Genomic DNA, 12710 nt, shown 5'->3' with positions numbered 1-12710 from the left:
CTGTGGTTTTATTTTCTCTTAATAAAATATTAAATCACATGGTACTAAAATGAGAAAGTGTGAAATCACATTGTACTAACTTGATAACTTTAAACCACAGGGTACTAAAGTGAGAAAGTGTGAAACCACATGGTACTAACTTGATACACTTTAAACTACAGAGTACTAAAGTGAGAAAAAGTGAAACCACCGTGAGGGTATTTATAGTTTTCCTGAAAAAAATAAATAAAAATAATAAAATAATAAAATAATAAAAGAGGAAAGGCCAAGAGCTCAACTCAGAGGCCACACGACGGCCCACAGCAGTGTACAAAGACCAAAGCGGCTTCTGCGGCGGAGGAGCGCGAGAGGGCAACGAGCGGAGGAGAAAAGCGCTTTTGGCGACCGCAGCCGATCCGGGGGATGGAAGCGGCGCTCGTGGAGCGGCTCGAGGCCGCGGTGACGCGCTTGGAGGCGGCGCTCGCCTCTTCTTCCTCCTCCGCGGCGGCGGCGGCGGCGGCGGCGCGGGACCTCCCCGCCGAGGCGGCGCCCGCGGATCCGGCGATCGCGGCGTTCGACGATCTCGTCGGCGGCCCCCTCCGCCGCGTCTCCGCCGCCGCGGAGAAGATCGGGGGGAAGGTCCTCGAGGCGACGAAGATCCTCGAGGAGGCGTTCGCCGCGGAGAAGGATCTCCTGATCAAGGCGAAGAAGTGCCAGGTTCGAATCCGATCACGATGATCTATTCATTTCCAGTCCCAATTCTCCACATGATCCTTTTTTTTAAAAAAAAAAACTACTATTAGTTTGAATTTTAGAGTAATTTGGGATTAGGGTTTGATTCTCATTTGATGTATATGGATGGATTAGCAAGCTAGGAGTGTAGTGAACGCATTTTGTTGCTTATATTCGATCTTAGAACTGGATCTGGTGTGATATAGATTTTGAAAGAAATGATCATGTAGGTCTCCATCTCCATCGATTGTTATTGATATAATCGTACCTCTTAATTGTTATCGTCTGAGATTAAGTCGAACCAAAGGTTGATATGAGAACAAGTGAGATTTGTTCGGTCAAAGTTTGGCATTGGCGTGTAGCTAAGATTCAATTCTTTTGAGTAAAGGCTTGTATCATCCCCTACACTTGTACGTATTCAGATTCTACTCTGTCGCCTTGTGGTTAAGACGTTAATTAAGTTGTTACTACTATAATGTTGCTTTGCTGATTGGCTTTACGTACTTGCCATTAAATGCTGTAGAAGTTGGGCACATGACAATCACATGGCTTTTTAGGAACATTATGTGCATTAGTAGCTTAATCTTAGGGTTCTCTTTATTTTGGAGGGGTTTAATAATTCCTGTGATTATCATGCATGTGTTGCTTTTGAAGGCATTTAGCAGTAAGTCCTAACAGTCAACTAGCAAATTCAATCTTAGGGTGGAAAAGTCTTACAATTTGAACCAGGGGTTGTTAGAGTGTAATCAGGCTACAGTTTATTGGATGTCGGAAGTGCTCTGTCTTTTTCTTTATTAGCTTAAATGCGAGCCAATATCCATCAGTAGAGATGACTGATAAGTTTTAAAAAAGGTTTGTTTATTTTTCCCAACTGAATCTGTTATAATTGCTCAAACCTTCTATACTTTCTGATAGGAATATTTTGAAGTTCCTACCCCTCCCTTCTCACCCTTTCTTTTTATCTATATAGTTGCATGTGAATCTGAAAAGTACGTTTGGTAAATTGCACAGAAACCTGACATTGCTGGTTTAGTGGATTTTCTGAAGCCACTTAACGATGTGATTGTCAAAGCAACTGCGTTGACAGAAGGAAGGAGGCTTGATTATTTCAATCATCTGAAGACAACTGCTGACAGTCTGACAGCTTTAGCATGGATCGCGTACTTGGGAAAAGATTGTGGTTAGTTAATCTCTAACTCCTATAATTTAATTATTTTTCCTACGTTTAGGCATCTACCTGTGCTTGATTTGGTGTAGAAGCTGTTCGTGAAGCCCTTTTTTTTTCCGCTCCAGGGATGAATTTACCTATTGCACATGTTGAAGAGAGTTGGCAGATGGCTGAATTCTACAATAATAAGGTACATTTTTCTTGTTTTTGCAGGTTATGATTCTATAGGTTATAAAGGGAAAAATATCTTAAAATGTCTGCGTGATCGCACAGGCAATTAGGGATGGATTTGAGTTTGTTTTGTGCCCAAGTTGGTTAAACCTCCATTGTTAGAATATGATAGACTTAATTCATGACCTTCTTGATCACCAACTTCTTAGGTTTCCTTGGCACGCGCCAGAATCTTATAATAGGTGGGTTGATTACAGTTGGCTCAGTAAACAGGACCACTATGAAATGTGCTGAAAACATAACCTCCTTAGTATATCAGTAGAGTCACCACTTAGCAAGGCCTGCAAAATTGATCGGAACTTTTTTTGTCTAACCCATTATGTTCAACCTTGAAAACTTTGTGAAATGAAATCATGTCTTGGCCATGATGGGTTGGTGAGATAGTGATTTGCAAACCCATGGAGACTTGACAAATGTAATTAAGGCTGTGGGTCAGCATTCCGCTAAGTATTTTAAGTTTCACTTCAGTCTCTTATCTTAAAGCATCCGTATAGTGTTGGGGAATGTCAATGCTGTGATTTATTTTTACCGCTTTCCCCTGCTATATGGTCTACTGTTATCTACTTCTAAAGTCCTTCATGTTAAGAATCTTTAATAAACCAATTTGAATCAACGTATTTTTCTTTTTTTAAAAAAAATTATTTCTTCTCGAGGGCTTTTTGCAATCTTTTGTCAGCTACCCTCATTTGGCTACACTTATGTTTTTGGGTTTTTGTCTTCATTCAAGTTCTATGTGATGCAAACCGAGAGGTTGCCAAAATTGAATTTTCAAATTTGCTTTTGTTTAAAGATATTTCTTGAAATAAACTAGGTTCAATTTATCGATTCCGGTGAACTTTACTATAATTAAAGCAAGGAAGCAAAAATTTCAACAAGACGAAAAATTAAAATCGAATTGAAGCAATACTAAGATGATGATAAGCCTTCGATATATGAGATAATAACAACCAACTGAAAATACATATAATAGTTCCAAAAGGTGAATTCGGCTTTATCGGACTTAAAACTTTAGATTTGGCTGTTTGGCAAATATGGTTGGTGATGGTGGAAGGCTAGATTGAAAGGTAATAATAGGATATCAGGAGATGAGAGATGCAAAAAGTGTGCCGTTCACACGATTGCGGGAGATCCACGATCGACGAGGAGGGCGGTACACCACGGATAGAACTTTGGCAACAGGGAAGAAGAAGATGAGGTAGTAACTTGGAAGAAAAGGAGGAGTAGAAGTAGAAGCCGATCTTGTTACGAGGAAGAAGCGACAACGATTAAGTCGAGAAAGAAGACGATCTCGGCGCGAGGAAGAAGCGTCAATAATCTCACCGGGAAGTAGAACACCAAGGATAAAAAGTGAGAGTAGAATTTTCTATTCATCCAAAATTATATTCCTTAAGGCTTCAAGAACTATGTATTTATAGTATTGAGAGCCCTCTGATAATAAATTATTGTATTTTCGTTTTCAACACAACACGGTCACCCAAGAGTCATGCATGGAAAACGAAGCAATTTTGGGAATTTCAAAGGTCTTTTTTTTGGGAATTCCAAAGGTCTTTTTGGGATTGTTTCTTTGTTTATTAGAGAAAAGGGTTTGGGTTAGCCAAATCAACTAAAACTAAATGATTTAAGTCCGATCAAACACGAACCTACAAAATAAAAGAAAATTGCATTTGAAAATAAAACGAGATTTATTTGCTGCATCACTATGCCATTATGGTTTCTCAGATGGACTTCTTTATTCTTGTTATTGTTGCTAGTTTGCAAACTCATCTTTAACATCAAAGAAATCAAAAGGTTGGCTACTAGCTCTTGGATTTTGTGGCCTAGTGAAACCCATAGATGTAGAGTTCACAGATGGCCAGCATATTCAATTGCTTAGAACTTAGGAAAATAAAATATAAAAAAATTGTAAGTGTATCCATGCTACTTCATTTCCTTTTATTACAGTCTTCATGTTTTGTAAAATAAAAGGTAATCTCTCTCTCTCTCTCTCTCTCTCTCTCATTTTTCTTGTCATATATATATGAGGAGTTAATCAAGTATATATTAGAATAATTAGTGAACGTGCTGCACAGATGTAAATTGTCCAACAATTGTTGGTTGCATCATTGTTGTAATGGATATCTAGGGTATTGAATAGTGTTTCAGCATTAAAAAAAAAGAGATTTAGATGGAAAGGAATTAGATGAAGAAAAGATGAAAGAGAAAAGGAAAGTGATGATCGTATTGGAGTTCCGTTTATAAACAAAACCCTGAGATATTTTTATTTCATGTAAAAGCATATAGGAAGCCAAAAAGATGCATTTGTGGGGGGCTTGCCCCTGCAAATAAGAAGTTTCAAGGGTAGATAACATTTCCATCTTGGGTGCAAATCAGCAAATCGAAACTCCTTTGTGAACTAAATGAACATAGCCTTTTGAGATTTAGTGAATATTTGCCTTGCATCGGTTATGACCTATGGATGCTCATGTGATCTTATTGTTTCTTTTAGTGTAACTTGACATACAAAGCTTACACTGGATAAGTTTTAGATAAAAAACTAATTATGTCTGGAGCTAATCTCAACACATATCTAAATTTCTAAGAATGCTCAATAGGACTTAAACTTCTTTGATCTGAGATGGGGGGGAAAAAGTGAACCCATACTTCAGAAAATTGATCACGGCCATAAATCTGGCAACTAGCCCATAAAAGTCGCGTTTGAAGAGAAAGGAAGAGATGAGATATAAGAAAATTATCTTGTAAAGAGATGCCTGAAAAAATGATATTAGTCCCATTGTATAGCCAGACATTTGCATAAACTTACGAAAACGGTCCCATAAGATTGTCAGTTGGCAACAGTTTCATATCTGCCTAGGAAAGAAACTTGAAATTTAATGAACTTAGAGAAGAACATCTATCTTTCTCTAAAAGATACTTCTAATTACTTCAAATGTTCCCTAATTAATCATGCGTCTTCAATAGGACATACGAGCTCTAGGCGCACTGGAAATAAAACAAAACCCAATGTTTGAAAGGTAAAACTACTAAGTATACAGATTACAGAGTCAACTTAGACCTGAAAAGTAAAGAACATAATAAGCAATGCCAAATGTTTTATGACTCTCAAACACTCTCAGGATGTCCAATTCACTATCATTACCAAGGCACCAGATTGCACAAACTTTCAGATGAGCGGGTGTTTCTTCTTTCAAATTCCATACACCTCATTCTAAGAGTTAAGATTCTGATTTTATGAGAAGTTTAACATTTCGTTGGAGAATAATTTATAACTTCTTGTATGCTTGATTTTGTGATTTGTCTTCTCAGAACTATTCGGCCTTCATTTGTGTGGATTTGGCTATATGAATTTTCAGAACTCTGCAGGCGATTAGTCATATATTTTTTCTTTTGTCATTAAATCCTATGTTAAGCTATATACTCTTCTGAAAAATTTTTGGCTGATTCTTTCCTAATCACCTCTGACCGTATCATTTTTGTAATTTTCTCATCTTGAAAAAATTCACAAAATTTTGCTTTCTCTTCTGTTTATTGTGACTTTACAAGGATATATTTCATTATATCTGATTGCATAATTGTTAGAATTCTTATTTTTATTATCATCTCCGAAGGCATTGATTCATCTTTGTATGTTAGTTTGTCTTTCCTTTTCCCCTTAGTTGCTATTGAAGAAAAATTCAGATTGGTTCACTTTCCAAACCCTCTGTCATGTCCATACATGATGTCAAACCACACTTGACAACCGAATTGAAAAGAAAGGCAACATGTACAGAATTTTACTAGCGTTTTCAATTCCTAAATGGAAGGATAACATATACCTTTCAACTCAGGTTCTTGTGGAGTACAGAAATAAGGATCCCGACCATGTCGAGTGGGCGAAAGCTTTAAAGGATCTCTATCTGCCCGGATTGAGGGACTATGTCAAGTGTTATTATCCTATGGGTCTCTCTTGGGCTCCTGCTGGGGCTGCAACAACTGTTTCAGCACCTCCTCCCTCAACTTCTGCTTCTTCTGTTTCTAAAGCTCCACCGGCAAAAGCGCCTGCTCCACCACCTCCTCCCCCAGCATCGCTTTTCAGCTCTGAGACGCCACCATCTCAACCTAAGTCAGGGATGTCTGCAGTTTTCAAAGAGATAAGCTCAGGCAAAGCAGTTACTGCAGGTACAAGCATATGTTTCCTTTTCCGAAAAAGATATATTTTACACGTATACTTCTGTGAAGTTATAGTAGCATATGCGCAATCTGAATATGAAATCAGATTTTACAGGGGTATATATGTGGTAGATGATTTTGCAGGGATATAAATGTAAAAGATCCAAACAGTTTAAAGTTTTCATGCTGCTATGCTATGTAAGTGCAAATTGAATCTTGCTTCACAGGTTTGAAGAAAGTAACTGATGACATGAAGACCAAGAATCGTACTGATAGAACTGGTGTTGTCGCCACAACTGAAAAGGCTTCCCGCTCCGGTTCCTTTTCCTTCAATAGAGTAGGTCCCCCAAAGTTGGAACTTCAAATGGGCCGCAAGTGAGTATATTTTCTCTCCTCTTAGTCAGGCTCTTTGTTAGTTAATTCGCGAATTATTGAAAATCAGAATAAAACGGTACGTTTACAATTTTTTTCCAAAGAAAGAGAATTATTCGCGAATTTTTGGGCCAGCCGAATAATTCGTGAATTATTCACGAATTATTATGACTAAAAAAACTTATAATTTTTATTTTTAAATATAGATTATCATATATTTTATATCTTATATTTTATATTTTATACCAAATCTATTTTTTAAGCCGAATTTTTCAACGAATTTAAAAATTAAAAAACGAATTTTATGCGTATTATACATGTACCGAATTTTTGCCGAATCCGAATTAACTAACTATGGTCAGGCTATCCATCATTTGTATTAATTATCTTTTCATTTGTACCTCACAAATTTCTTTTTTTTTTCTAATTGATGACGTGCAACTTATTTTATGGTAGATGGGCTGTCGAAAATCAAATCGGTAAGAAGAACCTGATCATTGAAGACTGTGATTCCAAGCAATCTGTGTATGTTTATGGGTGCAAGGATTCAGTTTTGCAAGTAAAAGGTGATGCAAATGTGTTTGATTTTAGCATGACATTTATCTTCTTAAACACTTTGTTTGTACAAAGTGTTTAAATATTTGATTTGCTATTCTTTTGTGTATATATTTTGAATGATATAGGATCATCGCTTGCATTTTTGTAGTGAAATGTGAACAACATTACTATTGACAAATGCAAAAAAAAACTATTGACATTTGATCTGCTATTCTTATGTGTATATATTTGTGAAGAACTAGATTCATTACTTATTTTTTTTGCAGGGAAAGTGAACAACATTACTGTTGACAAATGCACAAAAACAGGAATAGTTTTCACGGTACAAAAATATGAATACCAGCAATCTTCTTTGCACCCTCCTTTGTACTAATATTGGTAAACACAATAATAATAATTTTTTTTCATTTTCATGGCTCAGGATGTTGTAGCGGCTTGCGAGATTGTGAATTGCAATGGTGTTGAGGTTCAGTGTCAGGTAATTGACATTTCTTTTATTAGGTGAACCTCTAATACTATAAAAATTGTCAAGTCACTAAGTTTGCAAGTCAGAAGTAGCAGCATACTTACTTTGAAAAGTAAACCTGAAGTTGAAATAGAAATGCCTTCACTCATTCTCATATGGTTAACGCTTATAAGATGATTCTGTGGTATAATTCTGGATGTCTAAGTACTAGTAACTTTCTTGATAAAAGGAGGCTATCAATCTCAAGCCTAGTTAAGCTGGACAAATGTGGATTAGAATATAGGTCATTTTGACTAATCTAGTGCTTTCCACACTACCATGTTCTAGAAGTTTCATATCAAAACTAGCGGATTATAAAATAAGATCGCATATCAATATATAATATTTCTAAATGCACTACAATTAGTAATTTTATATTGTTTCTGTGTTTCTCTATTTGCTTTTCCTGCATACTTTTTTCTGAATCTTTTCTGTTTGGAACTTACCAAAATTACTCCAGAACTATCGAAAACTGGTGAAAATGCCAAAACTGATACTCAGCTTCAATCGAAACCCAAATGAAACTTCAAATCTTGATTTAAGGCAAGAGAATCAAGAAAAAAAGTTCTATTTTATATACAAAATGATTCTTTCTCGAAATGCATTCGAATAAACAATGAAGTTGTGTCTATTCTTATTATTTGCTTAACATAAGTGCTTGATAACTAAAGTAGCTAGTTCTGTGCTATTAGGACTCTATAGTTGGAGTTTCTGGAGTAGGTACTTATCATGTATGATTTGGTTGAATCAAATTAAGTTGACTAGATAACAATTGTAGCATGTATTCATCCTACAATTCCTTTATCTTGCAGCTTCATGTAATTATTGTTATCTCTTTCCATGGTTAATATTGTCACCTTTGTCAAATCATTACTTTATGCCATGCAGGGTACAGCACCAACAATATCAATAGATAACACATCAGGCTGTCAATTGTACCTGAGCAATGATTCATTGGGAGCATCTATAACCACCGCTAAGTCTAGTGAAATTAATGTTATGGTTCCTAGTGGTGGCCCTGACGGGGACTGGGTACGGCCTTTCCCAATCCACTTGTTATAATATCTTGAAATGACAACTGACACTTTGTTTTGAATGGCTCCTTCACATATTTAATTGCTACTTCGTAAATTCTTCATATTCTCGGATTAGTTTAGTTACTACTTCATAAATCTTAATATCCTCAGATTAGCCTTCAGTTTCTCTGATTCTAGATCACAAAGTTCGTCCCCTTTTTTTATATTAGCCATTTGTAAATTAGTACGAAGGAGATCAGGCTGGCAATCTTCTGAAAACATGAGTAAATGTGAAGAAATTTTTGTCATATTATCATGTTGATCTACAATTTCAAACAATAGATAGTCCTAAGCAAGCAACTAGGAAATACCTTCTCCGGTCCATTTCTCTGTTTAGTGTGATTAGAAGATTTGTTTGAGCTTTGGTTATGTTACTATCATCAATCCTTTGATCTTTTCTATTGTTATCTGAGTTTCGGTAGAATCCTCTTTCCTATATCATATTGTAGTATGATAGTTCCTCACAAATTTCATCATGGTTGTTTTACTTTTCTTTTGTTTCTTTGATCACTTGTACCTCTAATCAAGCCATTAATTATTCTGAAATTTTCATCTCTTTGTAGATATTTGGGAATCCCCTTTATGATGAAACATCATATGTTCAGTAACTTCTCATAAATCAACTGTCTTATATCTAGGGGTGGAAATGAGCCGAGCTCGAGCGAGCTTACCTCGGCTCAAATTCGGCTTGAAATTAATTTCGAGCCTAAATTTAAGCTCAAGCTTGGATTGAAATTAATTCGAGCCGAGCTCGAGCGAGCCTGATTTCGAGTCGAGCGAGCTCGAGCCCTAAACGAGCCGCTTGAAATTCTCAACATCATACAATCAATAGTTTAATTTGTATAGAACATTATCTATAATTTGATACAAAAATATGTCAAATAGTTCAAAGTACAAAATAATTATATGAAATATAGTATTATAAGATGAAAAAAAAAATTTATGAGTTGAATATCTAATCTTTTCTGCCTCACATGTCTTTTCTTTCGCCTTCAATCTCCATATTATTCATTTTCATTTATGCAATCAAAAATAAATAAATTATATAGATAAATATTGGATTAAACTATCCAATCATATATAACTAAAATTAAAATTTTATATGAATAATAATTTTTTACTTTAAAAATATTTTGTATATTTTCTCAAGCATACAATTAATAGCAAGGTAGGCAACGGCAGGTATATGCTGTTACTTGGTAACTTGCAGGGCTTCTGGTTTGGCCACTTAGGGTGAGAAATAGAAAAGAGAAATAGAGAAACATATTGAAAATTTAGAGCTATGTGAAAGAAGGAAAGAAAGAAAGAAATGAAAAATGTATAAATTTAGTGAAATTTTGCTATTTTATTTGTCTATTGGGTTTGTTTTTATGGGCCAACAATATTGGCCCAATTTTAACTAAACTCAGATTATTCACTCAGCCTATATATAATTAAAATATAATATATTTATATATTTTTTAATATATATATATATATATATATATATATATATATATATATATATATATACTCTAGAGTTGAATATTTCAAAGTCAATAAGATTAGGAAGCATAATAATGGGTGTAATTTTAGTGTTACTCTTTCCAACATAAAGAGACAAATAATATGTTTCTTTTTTTTACTTTAAACTAAAAAAGAAAAATAATAAGTTTTTTTTTTTAAAAAAAGTCTAATGATTAGAACAAGCTAAAATTGACTAAGACTTAGTTTAGTATTGACGTCTATCTAACGCTATTAGATAAAATGGAGTTGAGGAAAAAACATATAGGGATATGCTTCTGCGTTCTCCGGTGGGACCGCAGAAAATATATCGTAACCGACTCATCACGATATGCGGAACGCAATATTACGTACAGAAACAAATAGAATATTTTCCCATCGTATTTTTCCATCGTCGTTTCAAGTAATGCAATTTTCCCGCAATCCCAAACGAAGCCTAAGTCAATAATGCTATGTCAATATCTAGTAAACATTATTACATCTAATAATTTGATTAAGGGTAAATTGCGCGTTTGGTTCTCAACCTGCGAGGCACGCGACACGTTAATCCTTATATTTTAATTTATGGTAATTTTTGTCTCGAACTTTAAGAATTATTATAATTAAGTCTTACNCTAGGATTGAGTGGTCCCTACAAGATAATAATAGTATTAATCCAAAGATAAAAAATGATTAAAGGGGCTGATCTAAGAATCAAAAAATCAAAAGCACCGGATCCTCTATACTTTTGATAGCATAGTAGCTCTACTATATATATATATATATATATATATTTTCGAGCTTTTCGAGCCTAATTCGAACGAGCCGAGTAATACTCAAGCTCGGCTTGAAATGAATTTCGAGCCTTTTTTTTTGTTCAAGCTCGACTCATTAAATTTCGAGTCGAGCTCGAGCGAGCCAAATATCGAGTCGAACACGAGTCGAACGCGAGCCGGCTCGCTCATTTGCCAGCCCTACTTATATCTAGTAACTCTTTTTCTTTTTTTTTTCTTTGAGGATTTTTCGTGTAGCTTTTATCATATTATCTGGTATTTAGAGTTTCAGGAATTTTTCTACCAAGGCTCAAATTCTAGTGCAAAATACTGGATCTTATCCATTTATTTAATGGTTGTCCAAATTTTATCAACATAAATAGTTTAGATTTTAGATCTATTGTCAAATAGATTAACCTCACCAGATATGATAAAACTTTGGAGCACAGGTGAATTTAGTTGGTCAAATCTCATTAAAAAAGATATGGATAAGAATTTTTTTTTTTTCCTTCACCGTATTCAATCGCATGAAAGCTAAATAACTCAAATACCCTAAAATTGATCAACCATTCAAATGAGTACTTTTGAGTCATTTGGCCCTAAAATTCAGGGTTGGGTAGCTGATTGAAACAGCTAGAAGGTTTGTGAAGTTTATTTCAACTTTCAAAGATTGTGCAATGATCTGCAATCGACAAAATGTTCGAGGGAATCTGGCATATTTTCTTCTAATTTCCTCTCTTATACTCCATTATTATCATCTGTTACATCTTACGTACATCTTCTCAACGAGGTTACCCCTTGTCAATCTACTATGTGATCCGAAACTTGCATCATTTCTTCATTAATTTGTCTAGTAAAAAGTAGAATATGACATGGTTTTTTTTACCCCCCCTTGAATGTCTCAGGCGGAACATGCATTACCCCAGCAGTACATACACAGCTACAAAGATGGCCAGTTCACGACCTCTCCGGTTTCTCATTCCGGTGGGTAAACTCTTTTGTACCAATTCTTCCTCTATATATTTGTTTCTTGTGTCACTTCATTTTGTTATGTTTTGGAGAGAGGGACTCGACAACACTGATTGGTTTGCGGGGCTTGTTTTCTGTTAGTTTTTTTTCTGGTTGTGCCCTACGTTTTTCGTAGCCTTTTTTCGTAATCTCTCGATTGTTTTATTCTTCTGTTTGGACTTTCTTGTTTATTCTGTTTAGAAATACATCAATATATTATTTTTTGGAAGTCTTTTTGTTTGGTCTATGCCTGGGTTCGAAGTTTCTTGTGCATGTTGTCATGAAGAAGGATGTTCTTATGCTATGCAATCTTTTCTTTTTGGGAAAACCTTAAATACTCCCCTTGTGGTTTCACTCTTTCTCACTTTAGTACCCTATGGTTTAAAGTGTATCAAGTTAGTACCCTGTGGTTTCGCACTTTCTCACTATAGTACCCTGTGGTTTAAAGTGTATCAAGTTAGTACCCTGTAGTTTCGCACTTTTTCACTTTAGTACCCTGTAGTTTAATATTTCATTAAGAGAAAAAGAAAATCACAGGGTACTAACTTAATATAAAAATAAAACCACAGGGTACTAACTTGATACAAAATTAAGACCACAGAGTACTAACTTGATACATTTTAAATCATAAGATACTAAAGTGAGAAAGTGCGAAACCATTGGATACTAACTTGATATAC

The 12710-nt window shown here is 35.2% G+C and overlaps 1 protein-coding gene across 1 annotated transcript; it reads left to right on the top strand.

Annotated features, from left to right (window-relative positions):
• LOC109716419 (cyclase-associated protein 1) lies at positions 264-12275 on the top strand. Its single transcript, XM_020241850.1, has 10 exons — positions 264-696; positions 1723-1891; positions 2005-2069; positions 5935-6265; positions 6484-6631; positions 7085-7194; positions 7453-7508; positions 7608-7664; positions 8580-8723; positions 11928-12275. The coding sequence occupies exons 1-10, from the start codon at positions 403-405 to the stop codon at positions 12012-12014; spliced, it is 1461 nt and encodes a 486-aa protein (XP_020097439.1). The 5' UTR covers positions 264-402; the 3' UTR covers positions 12015-12275.

This window comes from Ananas comosus, linkage group 1 (assembly GCF_001540865.1).
Source record: "Ananas comosus cultivar F153 linkage group 1, ASM154086v1, whole genome shotgun sequence".
NCBI lineage: Eukaryota > Viridiplantae > Streptophyta > Magnoliopsida > Poales > Bromeliaceae > Ananas > Ananas comosus.
This window is presented reverse-complemented; position numbering and strand designations above follow the sequence as displayed.